At 47.9% G+C, this 26,156-nt stretch overlaps 1 protein-coding gene across 3 annotated transcripts in view; it reads left to right on the top strand.

Moving 5' to 3' along the window:
- The window catches only part of LOC125705891 (endophilin-A3-like), a 42,786-nt gene extending 18,994 nt beyond the window's left edge, over positions 1-23,792 (top strand). Inside the window, exons 1-11 of one of the 3 annotated variants that reach the window (XM_048972229.1) lie at positions 9,326-10,085; positions 18,280-18,348; positions 18,469-18,541; positions 18,761-18,904; positions 19,296-19,429; positions 19,925-20,083; positions 20,244-20,347; positions 20,473-20,597; positions 21,243-21,275; positions 21,426-21,479; positions 22,219-23,792. In XM_048972229.1, coding sequence (XP_048828186.1) covers positions 10,041-10,085; positions 18,280-18,348; positions 18,469-18,541; positions 18,761-18,904; positions 19,296-19,429; positions 19,925-20,083; positions 20,244-20,347; positions 20,473-20,597; positions 21,243-21,275; positions 21,426-21,479; positions 22,219-22,424 — 1,146 coding nt within the window. In that variant the 5' untranslated portion in view covers positions 9,326-10,040 and the 3' untranslated portion in view covers positions 22,425-23,792. Of the gene's footprint in view, positions 1-9,325; positions 10,086-10,571; positions 11,130-18,279; positions 18,349-18,468; positions 18,542-18,760; positions 18,905-19,295; positions 19,430-19,924; positions 20,084-20,243; positions 20,348-20,472; positions 20,598-21,242; positions 21,276-21,425; positions 21,480-22,218 lie in introns of those variants that run through there. The other 2 variants (XM_048972231.1, XM_048972230.1) reach the window with 2 other exon arrangements.
- The last annotated feature ends 2,364 nt before the right edge of the window (positions 23,793-26,156 follow it).

Raw genomic sequence — 26,156 nt, forward strand, 5'->3', positions numbered from 1 at the left:
TTGTTCAATAACTTTGGGCATTTTATGAAATATTCTGGGTTTTTTTTTTTCCATTTTTTTCTGAAGATATTTTACATCCTGTACTTACAATTGAGGGGTGCCAATAATTCCAACCAGGGCTGTGCTTACTTATGTCACTCCATGTGTACCATGTATACCCCTGTATATATGGATATTTCTCTATTTATTGAGTGACCTGTATATATTTTACTAGTTTCTAACAATTGGGACTTTTTTGCACTTTCGTATCAGATTTCGTTGTCTGAGTGCTTGTACTTCACGCAATGATAATAACGTTGAAATGCATGAAATCTAATCAGGATGCTTTGTCATTGTTTGGTGTCCCCAACCACACTGCGTAGCTGTGAGTCCTTCATTGGCCATTTTGGAAAGGAGCGAAGAGAGATTAATCAAGGTTCCCCATCACACGTCTGGTATTGATCTGATGTGGCCACATTAGGAATGAAAGCCTTTCATAATAACCAGGCCTCACTTTGTGTAATGGGTACATTAGAGGCTCATCTCTTTCTATGTGACACCTGTTTGGTCTCCTTAGAATTACTTTTTGCATTACAACAGTGTCTAATGGCCTCTTTAGCAGGCATGTGGGAGAAGTGTGGAACTTTCAAGAAGTTCCAGCTAAAGAGTCCTGGCCATCGTGCAGGTCCAATAATGGAGAAGGGCCATGCGGACTGGCTAAAGCGGTTTCAGGCAACAACTGCACACGGAGCTAATGGTGAGATCTGACCCTGAGAGGAGGCAGGATCACCACGATCTGCCTCAGGACTGATGCTATACCTGTCTCTCGTTACCATGGGAGACAGCAAAACAAGGTGACACAGGACCGCACCACGGAGTGGAATTTCTTGAGAAAACGTGAACTTTGCGTAGACCAAAAACTGGTGGGGGGTTTGCGTTATAAATTTCATGTGTAAGTCAGGCCTGTCAGTATTGCTCACTAAAGTTAAATGTTGTTAACTGAATGTGGAGAAACCACCGTAATTGTCACGTTTCGCCGCGATCGCTGGGGAGTGGGTGATCGCTCGGGCAAGCAGACGGGCAGAAAAGCAGGCAGGCAGGCAGGCAGGATCGGGGAAAAACGAGGGTTTAATCAGGAAACAAGGTGCGGGAAACATCAGACGCCAACTAACATCAATGACAGACAATGAACTCAGGCAAGACATGGACTGAGATAGACAGGACTGATCAAAATAACTAGACACAGCTGGGTACGATCGGGGAAGCACACGTGGATAATCAGGGGGGCGTGGCACACAGGAGGATCGTACGAGCTGGGCGTGACAGTAATCAAACGACATACTAATGTGAAACAGGGAGTGGGAAACCCAAGCATTGTACTTCTGGTAAGTATTCTTTTGTAGAAATGATATGGATAAGACTTCTTAGTTTACTCTTACTTTGTCTGTTGTTACCTTAATAGAAATGTGGTTCAGGTCCCATTACGGAGCAACCAAGTTCAAAATCACGAATTGGGAGCCTTGCAATGAGGAACCAATGAAAACACCAAAGGCAGATCATCAAAGGGCCTTGTGAAAAGCACGGCACTGGCCGCACCATCTGGCTCACCACTAAAATCCTGCCCTCCTCATTTTCCTTACCTTCTCGTTAGGGAGAAGATCCTGCCAGAATATCCTGCTGTGCTTAACTTGGCAGAAATTATTCTTCAGCAGTTTTGAGTCTGGCGATATTTTGTTGGCTCTCCATCACTAAAGCAGCAGTAATCTCACCCGCCGCACCTCGACGTCTCAGGACGAGTCAGGGGAGCTTTCACAGTAGTCGCCGGTTTATGCTTCACTGTTGACACCTTCAATGAACAATAGTGTGAACCTTGGAGATGTTTGGTGCCCAGTTACCCACCATGTCCCAATTCATTCTGTTCTGATAGTCATGTTTCATTTTAGATCAGTGTTTCCCATCCTGGTCCTCACAGACGGTCTACGTTTTTGCTTCCTCCCACCTCCCTGTCAGACACTCCACATTTTTTTGTTCCCAGGCAGCTGGGAGGGAGCAAAAACATGGACCATCTGTGGGTCCCTGAGGACAAGATTGGGAAACACTGTTGGGGTCCCACCATAGTTGAGCTGAGGAACCCTTCCTCTTCCCTTCTGCACCTTTCCCCCGAATTTATTGAATCATGTTGCAGGAAGCTTGGGTGGGGGATCCCGGTTGAGGATGCTGGAAAGAGCCCTCGAGGAAGGATATACCGCCAGGTGGGTCTCCACACTTACCAACACACTGTGGGGCCGCCTTCCCAGACTGGATGAGATGGTTTGCTTGCTTTGAAGCAAGCTTCTACAGATGTTCCTGTCAAGAAAATTTCAAATATTTCTAGGGAACTTAAGGAACCATTTAGCTTCTGGTCAATGCACTTACACCAAGGTTATGGCGCCAGAGATGTGGCATGTGAGAGTGTTTTTACTGTGTTCACTTTACAAGGAAGCCAATAAAAGCAATTTTATTATGGGCAAATGGAATTGTATTGAAACAAAGAGTGCTTTGATTGCAACTTTTTCATTGCACTCGGTGAAGGGAGAATATGAGACCCAGACACAGCTGACACACACTAACTTGATCAGCTGTGCAGATGCGAATGTGCTGCCAGTCATCGTGGTCCTGCTGGTCTCAGGGCAGGTGAGCACAACAGATGGGCTTGTCCATCCATCAGCTGCCTCCTGTATGCCCGTGAGGTGACGTGTAGTCCTGTCTTGGCAAGAAAAAGACACGTGATGTCAACTTCCGCAACAGTCACTGTCAGGAAATCTTAATCGGAAAAGCTCTTCAAAAGTCTGATCACACAGGTTTGGCAGTTTTGCGTGAATTGGCCTGACAGGCGTCTGCCAGCGAGCAGGGCAGCTAACTACTAACTTTGCCAAAGTCTGAATATTATGAAATAAGAAATTGAAAAAGAGGGAGAAAAAGAAAAAGAAAGTGTACAGAAATCTTTTCAGTGGTTTTAGGGTACAACTGCCGTTTCACAGGAACTGCAGTATCCATATTTCTTGAACTTCTGTTACGGCAAATTACACCTGAGAGGGAAGAAGACTGTAATCTCTTAAGTGGCTCAGTGGATACTGTGGAATGTTTCTGGTTTTTATTTGGAAACCATAAGCACCCTGATTGTGTAGTGAGGGCTGTTATATTTCAGGCGTGTGCAGCCTTAACATGGGGGGGTCTCTCTCTGGAGCTCCACCATGAGGTTTCACACATCAGCATTAACAACTTTCGCAGCACATCAGTTGTGTCCTCAGGCAACTGGAGTGGATCTCCTGATGAGCGGCATATCGGAAGAAATCGCGTGGGAACTGCACTGCTGGCCGATTCATTAAAGACGAGTGCGTCTCATTAGCAGAAGGTCGATCTCCCCAGTGCTTCACCGGAATGACCCGATCTGCTTTCCAGTGCCTCAGAGAGATGCCTGCTTCCGGGCTTTGTTGGGGGGGGGGGGGGGGATGGAGTGGCCGGCCACGGGGGGCACAGTTTGATGCATTTTAGGGAAGTGTAGATCGTGTGGGAATCACTGGGTGTCGGCAACTTCCTATTCAAATGATGGAAGCAAGAAAGCAGCAGGAGCTGTATCCCCTAAGGAGCCCTGTGCAGCCCCCCCCCCCCCCCCCCCCCAGCAGGAGCTGTATCCCCTAAGGAGCCCCGTGCAGTCCCCCCCCCCCCCAGCAGGAGCTGTGTCCCCTAAGGAGCCCCTCCTATGCATGAACCACGGCCTGTTTTCATTTAGGAGCGGGAGCGATTTCCGGTGGGGGCTGTGCAAACGGCGTGGAGGGGTCTCCCTAACCGTGAGACAGGCTGGCTTTAAAGCCTCGCATCTCCCTCCATTGTTGCCCTAGGTGGGCACCCTGCCTTCCTAATTGGCTTTCTGCTGTGTTGGGCTGCAGCCTGGATGTCTCCAGTGGCCGGACCGGGCTGCCAGCTTAGACTCTCTTAAAACCGCCCCTGCTGCGACCTCAGCTTTGCAGACGGTTTCCCGTCGGCGTGCTCACATGCGGATGCGAGCGAAAGCTGTTAAGCCGCATGGTTCTGTGAGAGCCGCTTTCGTTCATTAACATAAAAATGCTCGGTTACTGCTGCTGGATGAGAGAGCGCTTGCTTCATCAGCCCACTAATGGCTGCCGACGCACTGTTTGCAACAGTAAGTCTACCGCGCATCAACTATTTTGCCTCAGGTGCCCCGCTGCGCTGGAAGATTTCACATATTTTATGGCTGTTGCACTAAGGCTAAGGTGGCTCCAAAGTTCAGTTAATAAGAATTTGAACTTGATCCATTTCAATGAAAAATGCAGGTCACTTTGGCCTGTTACTGGCATTTTTACCAGCCTATTGGTTTGGCACCACTGATCTTTGTTTTTGTGCATTAGAACTTTGTTAGACATCGTTTGTTTGTTAGACATCGTTTGTTTGTTAGACATTGTTCCTACTAGATTCTCTTGGTGTTTTCTGAACATCTATCTAGATGCTAAAGGTGCTTCATATAGGAGAACCTTGGCCATTACTGCTTTAAGTGGCTGCCTCCTTGTACGTGGTTTTCTTTTTGATAGATTTTCGAACAGCTTTTCTGACTAAGATTTCCATGTTCAGAACATGCTTCAGAACAGAAGATGATACATGTTCTCACTGATTCTTCCGGGTAGTCTGGCTTCCTCCCGGAAAACGAGGCAGTGAACTGGTGTCTCTAGCGAGCCCATTGTGCGTGTGAGTCACCTTCCAGACAGGGTGACCTGCGCCTCATCTCAGCCATACACTAGGCAGACAGTTATGGAATACTGATAAGGCTACATTTCTGTTTAGGGATTTGAACCTGCAACCTTTGGTCAAACCCATAGCTATTGTGTTACCCACTGCCTTGGCCGAACTTCGCCATCTTCTTCCCTCATATCTGTGCCTGTTGCCGAGAACCTTTGCGTCAACCCACAAAGTCATAGTCTCTTCTAGACGGTGCACACCTGAGACTTCATTCACACCCTGAAAGTGGGTTTGAAGATCTTAACCCAAACAGAGCCTGATCTACAAGCTGAATAATACATGACTGAGAGTTTCTTCTCTATGAAATGGACAGTGGTGGAGGCTGGATACTAACTCTCTGTGACAGCGTCTTCCTGCCGTCCCCGCTGAGACACATGTACCTCATGCAGGTGATTGACAAGGACAAACGAGATCACGATCCCATTTACGCTTCTGTACTGTCGACCACGGCAACAAGACTGGAGAATGAAAGCCTGAACCGTGACTTTGACTACAATAGAACAGGACTTTATCATGACAACAGCGCTTAACACTGAGAAGAGTGACTCTAGCGATCACCGTTATTGTTACTTCAAGTCTAGCTGTTCAATTATTTATCCTCTGAAGGTTACTTTCAAGGCGATGAGTGTTTGAATACAGTCTTGTTAAGGAGCTGCTCAGTCCATGGGACAGTCAGGGAGTGCACATCAGTGAGCGTACTCTGAGAAGACGCTCTACAGAAGAAGACTGCATTTTAGGTGAAATGTCGCATGTAGTGTGACCAGAGATAAACGAGTTGCACAGAGAATGTACTTTATTACAGGAATGAAATGTATTCAATATGGTCATGTATAGCAAACAGAAAACAGAATAGGTCGTAATTTAGGTTTCATTTCAAAGTATTGGCACTCTGGTCATTAATATGCTTGCTGCTGTGAACCATTGAAGGCTATGGATTTTTTGGGGGGATTGGGGCTGGGTCCCTGTACTCAGTTATCAGTTGAGAGTTGGATCAAGCAAGTTTGTTCCATGTGTGTGAGGGAGAGGCCAGTGGCAGTAGAGAGGCCTGAATACCGTAGCAGATTCAGGGGCCCTGCACTCGATAAGGGCACTTAAACATGTCAGATTATACATAAAACTGGCCAGTGGCACCCAGTGTAACATTTTGTCAGGTGTGGCCCTGCGGCTGCTTGTTGAAGTTAGAGAGCAAACTGTCTGTTATAGCGCCCAGAAGCCTGACAGCATGCAGTGTCAATCTGAGACAGACGAGCTGAGAGTTCAGAGGTCATTTCCATGTTTAGGATCGATCTGTTATCTGCCAGCAGACCATTTGACGAGACGACAGCACACAGCCCTCCACAGCTGGGCTGACGTCTGCCCCCGTGTGGCTGAGGCGTGAACCTGCACGCTGGTGAGATATCGGGGTATCACTCTTACACTCACACACACAGACATAGACCTGCTAAAGCACAGTCTCTCACACACCCAGAGGTGCTAGCACAGTGTCATACACGTCTCAAGCCCATTTGATTCAAAGGCTCCCTAATTCACACTGGAGGGTGAGTGTTTGGGAGCTCGTGATTGTCTTGGAGCCTTGTGCCCGCTGGCTAGAAAGCACAGCTGACGAACGGCAACTCCGCTTTCACTGAGTTCAGAGCACTGGAGCTGTTCGTCTGCCGCCCACACTTACCGCTCATAAAAACACGGGGTCAGGGGGGATGGCCACAGTAGACTCCACCAATGCATTAGCTCAGAGGACGGTCTCGAGAGCCCACTCCATGCTGGCGGGGAAAGTGGCCTGGTGCCATGCTGCACACCCTGGAGAGACTCCCTTTGTAGCAGCCCAAAGAGGTGTCGCATCCAGGGGGAGTTAGCTCTGATCAGGACCCCCACTACCTGCAGTGCCCAATGTTCCCCGTGGCTCTCCCGCATGTCTGTAAGTGTGGCAAGAACTGCATATGCTGTTGCTGAATTACTGAGGTTTATGGGGAGGTCTGTGATGAATCAGCACCCCCAAGAGATTATGGTTATGGTGCAACCCCAAGACATTTAAAATTAGATATAGTATGAATTACAGATAATGCTGCAATAGTATTATAAAATTGAAAAAAATAGTTTTTCTAACCCTAACCCTAGCCTCAGTTTGCCAAACCTAACCCTAATTTGGGGCCTTAGGGTGCTGCATGTAGCATTTTACCAACCAGAGTTAGACAGGGGGGGCATTCTGTGGCTGGGTGGCTGGCTATAATATGCCCCCCCAGCTAGAATCTTTTCCTTATGGCTGTCATGCCCGGCTCGTCCGCTCCTCGTGTGTGCCACGCCCCCTAATTACCCACGTGTGATTTCCTGATCGTGCCCAGTCGTGTCTTGTTTCCTGCTACCTTGTTCCATGTATTTAAGTTCCTGATTTGTACTAACCCGTTGTCTGTCATTGATGAGTCTGTGTCTGATGTCCCTTGCCCCGCACGATCGCCGCTCTGCTCGCGATCACTGCCGATCTCCCGTGACATTGGCCCTGCCCAAAGTAATTTCTACAGCATGAATAAGGGACAAATATGAGTATCTGGTGCAAGTTTGGTGCACGTGGGGTTTTCCCAGCCAGAGTTAGACAGGGGTGGCATTCTGTGGCAGGATGGCCTGCTCTAAGATGCCCCCCAGCTAGAATATTTTCCTTTTGGCCCTGCCCAAAGTAATTTCTACAGCATAAATAAGGGGTAAATTTCAGTAACTGGTGCAAGTTTGCTGCATGTAGCATTTTCCCAGCCAAAGTTAGATAGGGGGGGGCATTCTGTGGCTGGGTGGCTGGCTATAATATGCCCCCCCAGCTAGAATCTTTTCCTTATGGCCCTGCACAAAGTAATTTCAACAGCATAAATAAGGGACAAATATGAGTAACTGGTGTAAGTTTGGTGCACGTGGGGTTTTCCCAGCCAAAGTTAGATAGGGGGGGCATTCTGTGGCTGGGTGGCTGGCTATAATATGCCCCCCCAGCTAGAATCTTTTCCTTATGGCCCTGCCCAAAGTAATTTCAACTGCATAAATAAGGGACAAATATGAGTAACTGGTGTAAGTTTGGTGCACGTGGGGTTTTCCCAGCCAGAGTTAGACAGGGGTGGCATTCTGTGGCAGGATGGCCTGCTCTAAGATGCCCCCCCAGCTAGAATATTTTCCTTTGGCCCTGCCCAAAGTAATTTCTACAGCATAAATAAGGGGTAAATTTCAGTAACTGGTGCAAGTTGCTGCATGTAACATTTTCCCAGCCAGAGTTACACAGGGGGGGCATCCTGTGGAAAGGTGACTTGGTAACCCTAACCCTAATTTGGGGCCTTAAGGTGAAACAATAGGCTGTTGGGAAGTAGGAAATATCCTACTAAAGCATGCCCATGTTGATGCCTGAAAATGACATATTTTTCCTAATCATAACCCTAGCCTCAGTTCGCTAACCCTAATTTGAGGCCTTAGGGTGAAACAACAGACTGTTGGAAAGTAGGAAATATGTTACTAAAGCCATGCTCACCTGTTGTTTCGCATCCTACGTGGTCACAGACCTATTATAAAAACACACTTGATGCCTGAAAATGCCATACCTTTTCTAACCTAAACCCTAGCACCAGTTTGCTATCTCTAACCCTAGACCCAGTCTATGATTACCACCTCATATTGTTGTTTTTTTGTTTTCGTGAAACGAACTCCTGGATTTTTTATTTTATTTGTGTGTTCTGTTGGCCCTGATCTCTTCCATCTCTCTCAGTCCCCAGGAAGGCTGCATTCCCGCAGTGACCTGCAGCTCACCGGTTCCTCCCTCTGCCATGTGTTTCTCTCGCCTCTGACACACCGAAGCTCCCTGTGTGTTTCCTCGGGACACTAGCATCCTCTGAGTTAGTGCGTCTATTATCTGCCTCCTCTAATATGGCGCCGCCTGGTGCCTGGCCCGCGTTACGCTGCCGGCTGGCATTTGTCTGGTAGCCCTGCTTTTCACTGTACATTATACGCTGAGTGTGCATAGTCATAATCTGGTCTGTTACTGACTCTGAGCCCACTGGCTTGGTACAGCCTGCCATCTCCTGAACGGAACTTCCTTTGTTTGTTTAATGTCTATTCAAATGCATTGTTTTTGAAAATGTTCATTGCTTTCAAAACCTATTTCCAAACCAGTCATTCTGATTGTTGAAATTAACCATAGAGCAGGGAAGTGTGTCTCTGTCACTTCCTCTGTGTCTGATTTTACCAATAATTTTAAGAATCTTTTTTATTAAAATGACAGTACATTTATGGTCATGCACTGTTATCTATTTATCTTGATTTAGACATATGTGTTTGTCACACAACATTTCCCCAACTCTCATTACAAGTACTTCAGTTTATGGCAAATAACGGTTCTTTTTTTTTTTTAGATGAGCGTGTCGCGTCATTAAGCATCACCTGCTTCTTTTAAACGCAGCGATGCTTTGTACAGCCACCAGGGGGCATATAGCACATTCATAATGTAATAAGCAGTGTTAGGCGGCCCGTCCACCTCAAGCGCGTATCCTGGTTACGTTTAAGCATATATGACCAGTCGAAATATGCCAAACTGCTCGATTTATGTGACTCAACGTGTGTATAAGCTAAAAAGTAACATAAATCGTTCTAGTCAATTTTTACAAAACATATTATACATAACACTGATTTTTATGTTTAAAACGATGATCCTGCAATATCTATTCTCCATTTTAAAAAATATCCGCGCAAATGATACATAATAATAAGAACCGAGAATATAGATGATGCTTAATATTTAACTTAATCTCGGAAGCAGTACAAAGTGCACTGACAGTTCCTCTATGATAACAGCGAGCAGTGCTGTTTGTCCGCGATGATTATGAAGCAATGAAAATTAAGTAATTGTTTCTTGTCATATACAGCCGGGCGACTCGTCATTTTACAGCTTGCGCGTCATGGAGGCAAACAGTGCTTTCCCGTTAAGGTGCCGCCACGCCGCGGATGCCTGCCTCTTGTCCCCACGCCGGCCTTGCGGGGGCGTCCTCTGATGCTGCTCATTTACATAGAGGCGAAGCTTTTCCTCCGCTCTGGTTGCTGGATCCACTGCACGATCCCTCTAGGGCTTCATATCGCCTAATAAACGGCATCAGATGTGTCTGGAGTCGCGACAGCGGACGGCTTACTGGAGCGCGGAGATCACTCTTCTCCAACCTCTCGTTTTCGTTTTCACTTCGTTTTTCTTTTATGTTTCTCATCCCCTTCCGTCTACTCTGGCAGCGGCGAAATAACCGTTTGATTTTCCCAGGATGTCGGTAGCCGGATTCAAGAAGCAGTTTCACAAAGCCAGCCAGGTAAGCATCGGCTCGGGCTTTAGTTTGTGATAATGAAGGTCTGTGTATGTGGCCGCGATCGCTGCAGCCTGCTGTCACTCCAGGAATGCAGCGCACCGGAGGCCGGTGCTCTGCTTCCTTACTATACAGCTGGATGCATGTATAAGTGCTATAAACGGCGTGCAAACAGCGCTCCCCCCCCAAATACTTTTAATTGCACCTTCTTAATGCTGCAAGCCGTGTCTTCTGTCACTTACAATAAGCAGGGCAGCTAACTTTTAAAACGGCTCAAGCATGCGCCGGTCATACCGTGATAGTATAGAGATGCTGTACTTTATAACAGGAAAGCGTGGCTCGAGTCCGGAAACAGCAAATGAAATAATCAAACATTAAATATTCCTCTCCATATTATTAGGAAATCGTAAAATGTGTTATTTAGAAATATACTCCATGATTGATACAAGTCCTCAAGGGCTGCGATCAGTGTTTTATGGACACACGTATATATTCATCTATGCATATACTCGCACCTCGTTTGAAAGGTGTTCTTTTGCTTTCTGGTTAAAGGACACAGCAGCTTGGAGATTGTCAACCACAGATAGGCAGAGAGGAAATAAAAGTCTCTGCCTAACGTCACTGCCTGTATCCGTGTAGCGCCGTTATATCTCGTCCGGAACAGAATTATTTATTCAATGTTGAGATCAGATCTGGTTTAGTGACACGCTTCCCCTGTGTTCTGCGATTAATCAGTGACTGATTATTTACTTACCGGCAGAGTTCATGCCAAATAGTGATTGAAACCACTTGGAATCACATCAGAGGATACTATTTTCCACAAATTGCCTATGTCGTGTTCATATGTTGTGAAGCGTGAAAAAAGTTGTGTTTACGTTGTACGTTCATATAATACAGACTTAAATAAGGTTTCTTAACTTTAACAGATGTCTGTTGTTAGCTTCTTGATGCCACCTGTTAGACAAGACGGTCAGTCACCTTGGGTATCAGGCTAGTAACCCAATCTCAACAGCGACAGCTGCAGTTACCCATAATCCTGAGGACTGGCAGGTAAATGAGATTCTCGTTCATGTTTTGGGGGCGGCCTGTCGCGTTCGCGAGGAAGGCATCTAGACTGAATGGCATCTGAATAATATCCTGGTGTTATGAAGTTATGAAGGTGCTTTGAGGAAACGTCACATCGCACATAAGGGGTGACGACATGCTCAGTCTGTCCCGCTGCTGTGGTCACGGGTCCTGCCGTTTTCCTGGTACTAACCCTCCTGCTCAGTGTATCACCCACGTAATTCACAGGAATGTTCCTGGTAGCTTAAAGTGGCATGTGAGCCCACTCAGAAGTGGGTTAATCTTTTAGGTGGCACCGGATGTCAGTCCGCCCAGGAGGCCCGCTGTCCCCGTTTCTGTTGTGCTTCCCCATTTCAGCCCGTGCTGGTCGGCGTGTCGCCAAGCCTGGCTGCCTTGGAGGGGTCTGTGTGGATGAGAGTCTCCATTCATTTCTATAGGCATATTCCTAATCCCAACTGTGATGACGACCGTAACCCCCATCCAGTCCTGACCTTAACCATAACTTAATGAACAAAATGCAAGACTTTTGACTGCTTTAGTTTCTTTGATTGCAGTCACAGATTTTTGTAAAATTGAGGTTACCAAAAATGTCCCCACGAAGTAAGAAGTGTTTATCGCATTATGACGAAATCTGGTGACTACAATGTAATAATTACAAAACATTGTGCCTGGTGTGTGTCAGGAAGTCGCCTTGAGATATCTCAGACTTCTAAAATGCCGCTAAATTCGGGGCGTATGATTTGTTAAACTCGTTAGGAAACAAGGCCGGCCCATCGTCATCTATATGCTTGCGCCTCATTAAACAAGTTAGCGGTTACATAACTGTCCTCTCCGTGATGTAATTATGGCTAATGCTAATCCATTTTAGACTGATTCATTTCTGTTTCTTTTTTATAGTGTAATGAGTTAAATGACCTGCCTTTTTCCAGAGTTTATTTGTTTATGCTGTACCAGCCCTCAGTCTGTCTGTCTACCCATCCATCCATCCATCCATCCATCCATCCATTCTCCAACCCGCCTATCCTACTGGGTCGCGGTGGGTCCGGAGCCTATCCCGGAAGCAATGGGCACGAGGCCTGTCCATCTATACACATATATATACAGAATGGAAGGGATGGATGTACTCCAGCTCCGCCCCTGAGTTTCTTGCAGACTCTTCGGTTTCCTTCCATAATTTCGTAAAACATGTCATTAAGGGATCTTGTCTGCATCCCATCAAAGGCGTCCCTAGCTTTGTGCCCGGGTCAGTGTAACCAGGGCTGTAGCACCTTGGCGGGGGTGGGGGGGGGTGGGAATCATGTCCCCCTGAATAATCTGGCTTCATTCATCCCTCCTATATTGGAGGGACAGTATCAGATGCTCCCCTGCCCCGCTGAGTGCTGCTCTATGCATTAGGAAACAGGACGGATGACACTAAATGCCACAGTGGCTCTCGATATCACGATATGATATTTTTGCTATATCAGCCAGCCCTACCATGCCCCCGTTATGTAGTATGTAGCATCCCCTTCGCCTTGTTCGCTGCATGCTCATTTGCAGAGAACATGGCACACCAATGGGATGCTCAGGAGGACCAGGGGCCGCTGAGCGAGGGGCCCAATTATTTAACTGTACAGAATCCTTTTCTTTTTAAAAATAAAAATAGTAGTTAAAATAAAAAAATAACACATTTTAAAAAAGTGCATCCAGTTATTTCTCGACCTGGGACTAGGGCACTGAGAACCATAGAGGGCGGGATTACAGTATTATCGTTTACTGTCAGTCACTGTCTGACCCAATAAGAACCTAAACAGTTAGTTATTGCAAAAAATGATCCCACCCCTTCTGGTGGCTTCAGCTGTGGATAAAGGCAGTACACAGTGATCCTGCTGTTTTCGGCTGAGCTGTGATTTCGGCCGTGGGTCACTGTAACAATGTGGTTAGCATTTCAAGGCAACCGAGATGCCCCCCCCCCCCCCCACCCTCGCCTCCATTGTGCAGAGGGAGAGATTAGTGGCACTTTGTGCAAATCAGTGCTCAGTTTACGAGGAAGGAGAGCAGTGAATTTTGAATGCAGTTTGTCCGGTTGACATGTTGAAGCACCTGTTGTGTTGGGTTGGACAGATAACGGTGCTCCCACTTGTCTTTGAATACATCACGCTGTGATTCTCATCCGGCCCGCTGATTGGTGGATGATGTCACACAACATATTCCGGTTTCTGTTCTTCTCTGACTCGAACTTTTGGGTTGCGTGGAATGAGGTCTTTGCCCGATGAAGATAAATGAGTATTTTTCTGTGGCGTTTCATTCCCTCAGTTTTGGTGACTGGGCTGTACCTGTAGCCTGAATGGGGAGACGTGGATTAATTCTATCCGGACAAACCAATGGTCTTTGCCCTTGCCGTCTGGAACGAGTTGCTACATCAGCGCTGATGATTGATATGAGATACTGACAGACGGCCCTGACAGGGATCAGGGGCATGCAGACTGACAGGCCAGGCTGTCAAATCATAGGCAAAGTCTTTCCTTCCTGGCAAGTGGGCTGATGCCGATGGGTCGATTGCCAGCTCCTCTAGGCGATGGCTGCAACGCTTATCCACCTGTAGTGATCCACACTCTCACGCCGTCACATGGCCTGGTTTAGTCGAACAATCGGGGTTACACCACTGTGCCAGGGTGCTCAGCTAACGCGCACGCTAAAGTTAATTAATGCAGTTAAATGGAAGGAATTGCATGTATAGCGTGATTGGTGGCCAGAGTTGGTAGTGAAGTGCACAGCAGGCGTGGTGGCAGTGAGGCTGAGCACCGAGAACATCAGTCATAAGCGTTTGTGGAGCTCGTCTGGCTCCAGCAGCTGCTCTCTGCCTGCCGCTGTGGTAAACCCGCCTCCACTCTGTGTCACTGAAGAGCTGTTTTTGTTTTTTTTTCCGCTTCTTCAGTTGAAAGCAGGCGACTTCCTGTCTGTGATCGTTCTCGCTGGAAGTCACTGTGTTGCTCTCTAGCCTGCTAGTCTAGCTCTCCCTTGATGTTCGCTGTCTGCCCTCGGAGCTCTTCTCTGTGGCTCTCTCCTACATTTTGACCCACCAGCAATTTTAGTTATAGATTTTAAGTATCCTCCCCCCCCCCTCCCCCCCCCCCCCCCCCCCCCCCCCCCCCCCCGCTTATTGATGTTGTCATAACATTTGCTTAAGTATGGCAGTAACTTCCCCTTTAAGGGCCTTCCTGGTAAAAGGTGGGTGTGTCTCATCCACTCAAGGGTCTCCAGATCATTGGTCGGTTTGGTTGGTGGGAGGGGTCACCATTTGACCCCACCCCACTGAAGAGTCTCCAGCAACATTTTACAGACAAATTGTACAAAGTGTTCATATTTCCTCTGTTTTATGTCACTTTGGATTGAAGTGCAGGAATGCAGTACATGGTTTGCACAGCTTATTCTGGTGTGCAAATGTTGCAGCCAGTCATTGAACAGAAAGATTTACTTCCATTCAAATGCTTCCATCTGAATCACTTCCCATCAGAGTGATACATCACTCACACCCAGTCAGAGGCATCACGTGGCTTATGGGTCCCAGTGGAGTGAAGATCGAGATGCGGTTGCTATAGCGAGAGGCTCGTTAGACTGGCCCGAGACACTGCCCCACCACCCTACACCCCACCCCCCCAGTGCTGCAGGATAATTGTAGCCAGAGGACATGATCCTGGGTCCTGGGCCTGTGGCCAGAGGAAGCAGAGATGGGCACTGCGGGGGACACCCGTCACAGCAGGAGGGAGACATAGACGATAGCAAGGCCCTAGAATGGGAGAAGGCAGAGTCTGGGGCGGGCCAGAAGGAGGAGGTGCTGCTAAGCTCCGCCCCACCCCTGGGCCACCAGGAAGTAGCACTGCTACTCTGCTTACTTCCCTGCTGCAGAGCTCCGCATCGGGGGGCATAGCTGGTGCTGCCGGGTGATTTTTGTTCTCGTTCCTCAGTGAGCTCCACACTCACCCTCTGCAGTGCCCCCCGCTGGCACAGAAATGACAAGCGAGATCACGTAGAGCGGCATTCACTGACACACGGTCTGCAGTAATTAGATAGAACCGCTGAAATATGCGGTCGGTGCTGACACTGAGGTCACGCAGACCCTGCTGAGTGTGAAAATTCAATTCTGTCTGTGAAAGAAAAAAAAATAGAGAAGGAAGAGAGCCGTCCTCGCGGAAGCCTGTTTGTGTCCGGCTTCTGTCGCGTGCTTCCAAGATGGCTCGCCACTAACGACGATGTCGCTCGGGGGCTACAAATATGGAGGAATTCCCCTTTAAATGGGTGAAGGTGAAACGCTCCAGTGGAGAATTTTTAAACTCCGCGTATATTATTCATGTCACTGAAACAGGGCAAGAAAATAAAATATACCAAAGAGATTCTAGGAGCAACAAATGAGCGATTATGAATTTTCTGATCATGTGCAGAGGGCTGTACCACTGTAATGACACTGACGATGACATTGAAAGGGTAAATAACGATTTACATGAGCTCCTTTGCTGACTGGGTATGTACCCCAGCAGGTGCGGAACCGGGAACGGGGTCGTTTTTCCAGGAGAGGGATTGCTGGTTGCGGCAGGGGCCCTTCAAAGCAATTAAAAATGCTCTGTGTTTCGGGTGGGGGGTCGCAGTTCCTGTGAAACCACACAGTAGCCTTGTTAGCTTGGTGAAGCACCAACCCTCCCCAGCCTTCACATGCTGCAGCTGTAAGGTCACCTTCCGTCCCGGCCCTGTATGCCATTGACACATGCACCCCCCAATCACAGAGCACCTTGGCCATTGGGAAGCCCCAGCAGATGGATAAATAAATATAATTGAAATTCGGTGGCTCTGGTGGCGTTGGGGGGGGGCTGACCTGTTTTTTAACAGTCCTGTGGGTCCCACTGGCCTCATCTGGGGCAGCGTGCAGACAGGTCACTGCCCAGGTGGCAGTGTGATGTCATGGCAGGAGGGGGCAGGTGAAGCTCGGCGCCCTGATGCCTCCACCCCCCCAGTCAGGACAGGCGCAGGCTGGGTGTTCCTGCGTCCTTCCTGCGGCTAACTGGAGCACATCCCTGTGGTGCCCCCCTCCCTCGAAGGACACGCAGCCTCTTACCCATCATCTCTATATTTAGCCTGTTCCAGGCTGTGCGGAGCTTCCAGCTGCAGTAACACTGCATCGGTGGGGCTTCTCTCTTTTTTTAGGGGGTACATTTCTCAGTGTTTAAAACCTGCCTGGCTGTTATTCAGAAGGGCAGCAGATTAAGGTTAAGACTTGTGTCCTTCGTCCAATTTTCGTAAGAGGTTAAAGATTCAGCCTGGTGTGTGCGGTGACCTTTCAGGTGGGGAGTAACCTTGTCATCCATGCGTCTCCCATCCGCTCCCAAGGCTGGGGTGTGGGGGGGTGGGCACAGGAAGCAGAGGGCTCATGACGGGGTGCAGCCTGGATAGGATGCCAGTCTATAACAAGGCACACTTTTAGTTCAGACTAATAAACCATAGCAGCTTCTGCAGTTCCATGGTGAGCAGGCGCAGATGCCACAAAGGAATTGAGACCCCAGCTCTGGAGGTCCCGCCTGCTGGTGTCTGGGTTCTGATAATCTGGTGCCAAGCCGATTGCCTGCACGTTTCTTAAGTGGGAAGCTCTGGTCGTGGCCCAGTGCCCTGTACTCAGGCACCGGAGCAGATGCAAACAAACAGGCCCTTCTGCCCCTGCTGCTCAGCGCGGTGAACCCCTCCGCTATGTCCAGCTCTGGGGGGAGACACCGCAGAGCTGTATCTACATCACCTGTCCCCACCCCACCCATTTCACCATGGTGTAATGCCTCATAGCTCTGCCGGATGCGGCTGTCGCGGGGGAGGGGGGTGAGTTTCATGAGAAGCTCATTCCTGTCCCCTTCACGCTCAGCTGATGTTCAGGGGCTTAACGCAGCTGAGTCACCTCTGCCGTTTGCTCAGCATGAGACATGTTGCTTTTACAAGCTGAACATGGACGTTGTTCTTCATGCCTTGGCCAGATATGAGAAAAAAGGCTGTCAGAGTTTACAGACATAAAGAAGTCAGTACAAACACCAATGTTATTCTGCTTAGAAAATGTGAGTGAAAGCTGACGAAGTCTCAAGTTGCCCTCAAGTTGTTATTTCATTAAATGTCTAAAATTGCCATCGGAGAGATCTGATTGGTCGTTTACTCATTTGAGCCCTCCCCCTTAAGAATCTGCTCTTTGGGGCGAGGCAGTCGCGCTCATTTGAGTCTCTTGTACGGAGAAGTTACAGACATGGAAAGTGGTAACCCACTGCCCGCCCCTAGCTGATAAACAAGGGGGCCGTAGTGAGATGTGGTGTCATTTTGGTTTTAAACCGAACGAAAAAACCTGTACTGTAACTACTACAGGGGGGCAACACAGTAGTGTAATTTACCGTTTATTACGTCTTGTGTTTCCGTTTAACCTACATGTGAGTTCATTCATATCCCTTTTCTCGACAACGAAAAGCATGGGGACACATAAACATAACCTAACGTTAGTGTATTATCCGTGCGGTTTTTTAACTGCTGAGACCAAATTAATATCGGAATGTGTGTACTGCATGCAGGGACGGATTATGGGTTGTCTGGCCCCTGGGCAAAACATTCGCGAGGCCCCCCCCCCCCCACCACCACCAGCACCACCACCACCACAACCACCACAATTCAAGGGCCCTTGGCGGCCAAACGCCCTCCCTATAGGGTCAGGGGCCCTTGTAGGCAGAGGATCAAAGAATGTAGGCCCTCTAAAATAGACAAACGAAAATACATTGTTGATAAGCGTTGCAAATTGTTTTGGGCTAGGGGCCCCACGGGCCCCCTACACCCCAAGGGCCCCTGGGCAGCGGCCCCGCTGGCCCGGTCCGTAATCCGTCCCTGACTGCATGCAGTGCTATTATCTATGCATATTTCACTATGGTGTAATCGGTTGCTGTTGGTTTAATTCATAATGCTTAAATAGGATTATTTTATAGTATCAATTTGGTACTTATGTCGAGGAACCAAAGCTGTTATCGGCATTCAAAGTCAAATAGTTGGTGTCGATCCAGCCCCAGTGTTTACGCATATGTTCAGGCGAGTGTGAGGGCGCCCCCTGCAGCCTGAGTCTGACGCCGTTCTCACCGTGTCCCTCCCGCAGCTGCTGAGCGAGAAGATAAGCGGGGCAGAGGGCACCAAGCATGACCACGACTTCGTGACGATGGAGAAGGTGAGAGCGGGGCTGCCCGTCGCACAGCACAGTCACCGCAGTGATGCACTTCACTGGTGCTCACTGCTGGACAGTTTGTCCGTTTTACCCTTTCCCCAAACCTTTCTGTTGTTATTGCAGAAGATCGATATCACCAACAAGGCCATTTTTGATCTGCTGTCTAAAACCACAGAATACCTCCAACCAAACCCAGGTATGGCATCAGCTGTGAAAGCCTGCTACACCTTCAGTACTTTTCTACTTAACATACTGTATTAATAATAATACTTTAAATTTCTCAACCAGTCAATCAACACATTTAAGGCTTTCAGTTGTATTTATTTGTCTGAATTTATCATAAATGCATTAAATTGTCTTCTGAATTGCAATTGAACATGTGGGTGCGCTCGATCTGTTTGTCTCTTCCTGGCAGCCTACCGAGCCAAACTGGGCATGCTCAACACGGTGTCGAAGATGCGGGGGCAGGTGAAGACTGTGGGATATCCCCAGACGGAGGGCATGCTGGGAGATGTCATGCTCCGCTACGGCAAGGAACTGGGGGAGGACTCCTCCTTTGGTGAGTGACCCCCTGGGTGTTTCCAAGGGGGTTGAAAGGTTCACAGAGATGCACCATGGATCGTTCTGCAGTGAAAAGCAATTCCTCTCCTTATGTAGATACATACATGCCCCCTGGTGGCTAGTTAGGGTATAGTCTTCACTACAATTATTTCACCCTCAAATCATTGACTGTACAGAAAAAGCGCAGGTTAATACATCAATATTTCTCAAATAATCCTGTAGCAAGATCTTAATAAAATATAGCTTACACTGCATTAATTTCAACAAGCGTAAGGTAAACGAGCTGTGTGATTTATATGTAATTAGCTATGAGCCAACAAAAGCCAGACCGAGCTGAGAGCCCCGTATCACAGAGTCTCCTGTTGAGCTGAGCTGTGAAATCTCACCAGGTTGCGCTCTAGTCGACGTAGGTGAGGCAATGAAGCAGATGGCCGACGTCAAAGACTCACTGGACATCAGCGTCAAGCAGAATTTTATCGACCCACTGCAGTCACTGCAGGACAAGGAGCTGAAGGAGATTGGGGTGAGCCCGGCAGGACCAGACGCAGGGGTGTGGCTCACTGCCTGGTGGGCGGGACCGGCATCTTTGGTGGGCAGGCTCTCTGTTACGGTGGGCGGGGCTCCCATCTCTGGTGGGCAGATGGGGTTGCTCTGTTATGTCGCAGTGGGTTAGTCGAACAGGACCAACAAGGATGTGACATGCGGGCTGTTGATTACAGCCAGTTGTTTGGGGCTTGGGGGAAGAACATGTGGATGTTGGCCAAGTGCTGGAAACAGGTTCCAACTACAGCCCTTTATTCACCCAAAAGACGTCCAGGCATTGATCTCCATTTCTCCCTGAAGCTTCTATAATTATCCCAGACCAGTCTAGATGGCCGAGGAGCAGGATGTTTGGTCACTGTGTGTGAGTGGCTGGTCAGGGAAATGGGGGGGAAGTAGATGGCTACTGTTCTACCGAGGGATGCACCATATGGAGATGTTCTAGGTGGTCATTAGTCGTGTCTGTCTTGGGTCACAGCACCACCTGAAGAAGCTGGAGGGCCGTCGCCTGGACTTTGACTACAAGAAGAAGCGGCAGGGGAAGATCCCCGAGGAGGAGGTGCGGCAGGCTGTGGAGAAGTTCGACGAGTCCAGAGAACTGGCTGAGAGGAGCATGATCAACTTCCTGGAGAGCGACGTAAGTCGCGGGCGTGAGATACTGAACCTGTGGCATCACACTCGCGTTTCCATCTCGGAGGGCTTCAGCTGTTTGTCTTCCTGTCATTTTTTTGTTTTCTTTTGCTTTTACGTTTCCTGGCGTCTCGGTAGGGCCTGACTGTGGGTTTTCTTGCCACTAGGTGGAGCAGGTGAGTCAGCTTGCTGCACTGGTAGAAGCTGGTCTGGACTACCACCGCCAGTCTTTGGAAATCCTGGAGGAACTCAACAGCAGGCTGAAGAGCAGGTGAGAAGCCTTAGGAGATTTTCCGTGACTCGGAAGACCCCTGCTGGCTGACTGAGCTGTTTCCCTTGGCATTAGAGAAGCCGCAGCTGAGCCCAGCTTCTCCTCTTTTATACCACCTCCTCCAGGATATCTACAGAAAGCCACCGTCCAAAGAAGGACTTCAAGCCAAAGTCCGTAAGGAGCAGCCTAGAGACCATCGAGAGCCTGCCCCACAATGGATTGACGTACAGCTCGTCAATCAAATCCTCAGGTGTCTCCATTCGTCTTTCCATTTCTGAGCGCTGAGTGGCCAAGCTGAAATGTCACATGATTCTCCAGACTTGATTACCCCGCCTCCTTGGTCTCTCTTGAATGTCTCCATTTCAGTAAGCAGCCTAGTGTGACTGCCTCACTGACAGCATGGCCCTGGATGCGGATTTACTTTGCAGTGTATTTTTTTATCCAGCATTATATACAGTATGTTTGAAATGACAAGTATTTCAAAGGGGAACATGAACACTGTATCAGTTCTGTTGTAGCGTTGAATGTTTTCTACTATGAAATGAATTTCCTTTTAAAAATGCTGTGAGCCCTCTTGTGGCCACAACGAGGTACAGCTCCCTCAAAGAATACACTGGTCACAATCCTTTTCCTATTTTGATGTCAGATTTCTTCGTCAGTTACTGTTAAGTGTTTTCAGACACACTTTGGTTGACGCACAGACTGAAGCACAGAGCCGATTAGCTCTTTGCTAAATGTGCCTCTGGGTTTTCATGACGATGAGGGTTGCGGCGGCAGGTTTACAGAAATGCCCTCTGTCGAAAAGCCACGCTGCTCTGTGGATTGCTGTCCTGCTGGAGACCCTCCTGCCATGTTAACCTCCCGAGTTGCTAACACATATATCCGTTTGCTGCAGGTTCCCTGGTAAACCACACCATCAATGGAAAAAGTAGGTATATCGGTGATCAGTCATTAGTTCACCTGAATTGTCTGGGACCACCAGTAATGTAAAAAGCAGCCCAATTGGCCGTTGTGTGCGACTCCGCTGAGCCTGTTATCCTCACTAACCTGCACCTTCTGCTTTTCACCTCACGTCCAGATGACCTGATCTGTTCCCCGCCCCTGATCTGGCCAGACAGCCCCCAGACTGACCGTAAGTATCCGCACATCCCGGTCGTCCCTGCCCTGTATCAGTCAGACTTCTTACCTCCACAGAGGTCTCTCCTCTGAGACCTTTAGGGAAGCGCTCAGTTGTTCATAATAATCCACTCTTTGTTCTGGTGGCATAGACAGATTAATCAGCAGAGGTCACCTGTATTACTGCTTAATGAGAATTAATTGATCAGAGCTGTGTTAATGTGTAATACATCTGTAAGTAAACCTGTCTGTTTTATTAATTACCAAATTACCTGGGATCATGGCCCTACAACGGTGTTTCCCAACAAGGTCTTTGGGGACCTAAAGACGGTCCCACGTTCTTGCTCCCTCCCAGCTGCCTGCCAGACAGTCCATGTTTTTGTTCCCTCCCAGCTGCCTGCCAGGCAGTCCATGTTTTTTGCTCCCTCCCAGCTGCCTGCCAGACAGTCCATGTTTTTGCTCCCTCCCAGCTCCATGCCATACAGTCCATGTTTTTGCTCCCTCCCAGCTGCCTGCCAGACAGTCCATGTTTTTTGCTCCCTCCCAGCTGCCTGCCAGACAGTCCATGTTTTTGCTCCCTCCCAGCTCCATGCCATACAGTCCATGTTTTTGCTCCCTCCCAGCTGCCTGCCAGGCAGTCCATGTTTTTGCTCCCTCCCTGCCTGTGGGTCCCAGAGGACTGGGAAACACTGCTCTATGGTATGTCCGCGCTTTCTGGAAATTTCCGGCAGTAAGCTGTGACCGTGTCCCGGCAGATTCCGAGGCTCCCCTGGACCAGCCGTGCTGCCGAGCGCTGTATGACTTCGAGCCGGAGAACGCGGGCGAGCTGGGCTTCAAGGAGGGCGACCTCATCATCCTGACCAATCAGATTGACGAGAACTGGTACGAGGGCATGATCCATGGCGAATCGGGCTTCTTCCCCATCAGCTACGTCGACGTCATTGTGCCGTTGCCGCAGTGACCCTCCGGGCCACTTGCTGGAACCTCTGCTCTCGTCTCTCTCAGTTCTCAGTATTTTTTAAGAAACATATCTTATTTTTCAATATTTATGCGCTCATTTTTGGAGCGTGGAGCTACCTGTGTTTGTGTCATTTGGGAAGTCGGCATCTGCTTGGTTGGTATTTCTCCGCTGTCGCCTTCCACTCTGCTGTCCTGCTCCAAAGTCTGACTCATTCTCTCCTGCCTGCTACCATCTTAGGTGTTATGGATATATATTTTTTAGACTTTGAATGGAGGGGACAGACCTATCATTCTGTGAATGTCCTCTAGGGTCTCTGTGTTTACGTGCCATGGCCTGGTGTAACGCGATACACCCGCCCGCAGTCAGTATAACAAGCTCAATTCCGAGCAGCATTTTGTGTCCGCTTGCACTCTGCTTTTTAAAAGCTTATTTATTGCCACTCGTTTTGCACTGAAGCCTTAGACTGTTTTATGGACGCTCCGTTACTCTTCTTGTAAAACATTGCACTTTCATTTGCTCCCATAGCAGAAGGAAACACTCGTTACAAGTTCTGTGTGTTTACGGTAAGTTTCCTGTGTAGGGAGTAGAAGAGGTGGGTTCCGCTTGTATGTTAAAGCATGTTATAATCATCGTGCTACAGAATGATGGATCTACAGCAGCCGCTATCTACTGTTAATGCAATAATGCTGTCACATTATGCAGTTACAGTATATTAATATTATATTAATATTAAAATTATTAGAAAAAAATTATATTGTATGTTAATCTCCCTACCGAAAATTATGCCAAATTGTGAGCGTTATTTTTTAGGAATCTGACCACGCGTTTGCATCGGTCAGTAAGAATAAGCAAGTAAAGATAAAGAAATTAATTTACCTTAATGAATGGGAATCTATATGGTGTGTCTTCTAAACAATTATATCAGAAAATAATATGTGTGCTATAGTTTTCTGGGTCAGCATAGAAAAATATGTTTATTAATCTTGATCCATTAAAACACAGTTGCCAGTCAACATCAGGTAGAAAAAATATATATTTTAATGCATTTTAAAGCCGAGTAAGATAATCCATATTCTACTGCCTACAGCAAAGACGGCTTTAACAAAAAGTGAAAAATCAACTGAAGTAGAATAAAGGCCATTTAATGACACGTGCAGCTGCTGGTTGCCGCTGTGAGGATCCTTGCCATTATGTCGTCATCTTCTGCTGTTAAAATTGACAGGGCTTTCATTTGTCTACGGAAATATTGCAGGGCACGACATTCCTTTGTATTTTTTCTGTAATTTATAGAAAGTGTTCTATAAGCGTTGTAAATGATTATATAAATAATATAGGCTGTACTGTGTAAATAAACGAATATGCAGTGAACTCATTGGCTGAGAAGTGCTGTATGTATAATTACTGTTGATATCTGCTTAGTTTTTCTCTGGTGTTGTTATGATGGTTTTATTACAAAAATCAAGCAGATTTATTGCTGAATTCCGGCGGGGGACGTGCGCTGTCTCCATGGCAGCAGCTGACAGTCTTGTGACAAAGAAGTACTTTGTATTTTTCATGATGAAAGGTGTTTTTTTAAATCAGCATATTGAGTGTTGGTGTGAATGTGTGTGTGTCACAGTAATCTGGGTACACAAGAGGCGCTCATTTAGGCATGCTTTTCACGCTTTTCACACTTTTCAGACACTAAGGCAGACATCACCAATTGGCCACAGTTGTTGGAAATGTTATGGTAAAAAAAAATATTTTAAAAGTGTTTTAACAACCACACTGTACCTTTGTATTAATACTTTCGATGTCCTATACCAAATTTTCTTCGTTAAATAATTTAGCCACCACAAAAGAAAAGGAAGGTAGTATTTATCATTTGTTTCTGCCCTTGGTCTGACTGCTGTAACATTTATTACAAAAATATTGCAGTGGCTGTTCTTTACTTAATCCTCACCCCCCTGCAGCTGGCTGAAGAAGGCCTATCTGTCTCTAGGAATAAATTAATAGTTTACGTATTAGGGCTGGGGAGGGCAAAGGGCCGGTGTGTATGCAGGTTTTTGGGGTAACCTTTAGGTCAGCTGTTCACACCCAGGTGTGAGGACTCTTCAGCCAATCAGTCCTCTGATGGCTGATCTAATTAGGGAGTTGCCTCAAAAACCCACATATACAGCAGCCCTTTCTGGGTAAGATTGCCCACCCTTATAGTAGAGGGACCATTGCCTGTTTGCAGGAAGTCTCCAGCAGAGGGCAGCCTGGTGCCCTGCAGGGCCAGCATCTTCATCAGAGTTAGGCAGAAGAAGCAGGACTGCCACAAAGTTAACAGGTAATACTAATCAGTGCTATCTAACAATGATCTCAGAGAGCCGCCCAGCATTGTGTTCTACCCAAGGTCCCAAGATGTAATTATGACTGGATCTTCTTGGGGGGGCATTTTGAAGGAGGTGGAAGATGGGATGGAATTGGAGCTTCCTAAGCGAAGCATATCGAGCGGGATCTTTCAGCCACTCAGCGTCATGCAACAGAGGCTCAGTCACTTCCACTTTCCAGATGAACCTTCATAGCCAGGACTGCTGTGTCACTGCGCGAGATGTGTGTCACTGCGCGAGATGTGTGTCACTGCGCGAGATGTGTGTCACTGCGCGAGATGTGTGAAACTGCGCGAGATGTGTGAAACTGCGCGAGATGTGTGAAACTGCGCGAGATGTGTGTCACTGCGCGAGATGTGTGAAACTGCGCGAGATGTGTGTCACTGCGCGAGATGTATGACTGAGGGCTGCCGGTCCTCCCCATGGTAACACCTGCATTTCTGTAAGAACAACCGTTTAATGCCAAGAAAACGATGCGTCCTGTCATTCAAAGCATCGATTTGTATTGTCATTTGTGCTGAAGTCACCTGGTGTCACTTTTTCTGGTTCCCTTGGGTTCTCTTAACTACTAAACAACTTTATTTGCTCGCTCTACTCTGGTCTGAATGGGCAACAGAACCATGTGACACTGGGCCTGGCAGAAAGCGAGTCTTTTTTTGGGGACAGCATCCTTTTCAGGGGAATCGGGGTTAGGGGTCATGGTCTGGACAAGAAGGGATAAGCGAACAGGAAGTAGACGGGATTCTTGCTGAGGTCATATTGGCTTCCTGCCGGTTACCAAGAGCCTGTTCTGGGTGCCATTTTGTACCAATCAGGAAGAGGAACCACTGGAACTAATCAATATGTAAAACTGTAGTCAGCACACTGGCCTCCTGACACTGGCTCACCCCCCACAGGATGTATGTCTGTCCGGATCTCACCGAGGGATGTTGTGTTGGGGGGTGGCGGTGGCCCCCCATGACTGTGCCAGCGCATTGGCCGCTTCAGGACGTTGGGAGTCTGCAATGACTTTATTAATGACGTCTATTCACATGGGTTTTGTTGCGGCACATCCTGCTATTTGACACGCAGAGAACGACCAAACAAAAGGAGACACTTTAGGCCTCATGATGTCACTGTATCTGTCCCAGGAGCACAAGAGCAGGAAGGAGGAGGGGCTTCCTGGATGGGCTACCAGCCGTGCCCAGTGCTACCTGGGCCGAAAATCTGCAGAACCTTATGGGAATTGCTCCCGGATGTTCACTTCTGACTAATGATGCAAAAGAGGTTCATTCAGTTCATTTTTATATAGCCGCCTTTCACATCAGAGGCAATTTATATGGGTGTGTTGTGTTGTGAGTGGAATGTTGAGGAATAAAAGGTGCCAAAGGAAGTATTA

Source organism: Brienomyrus brachyistius, chromosome 13 (assembly GCF_023856365.1).
Source record: "Brienomyrus brachyistius isolate T26 chromosome 13, BBRACH_0.4, whole genome shotgun sequence".
Taxonomy (NCBI): Eukaryota; Metazoa; Chordata; class Actinopteri; order Osteoglossiformes; family Mormyridae; genus Brienomyrus; species Brienomyrus brachyistius.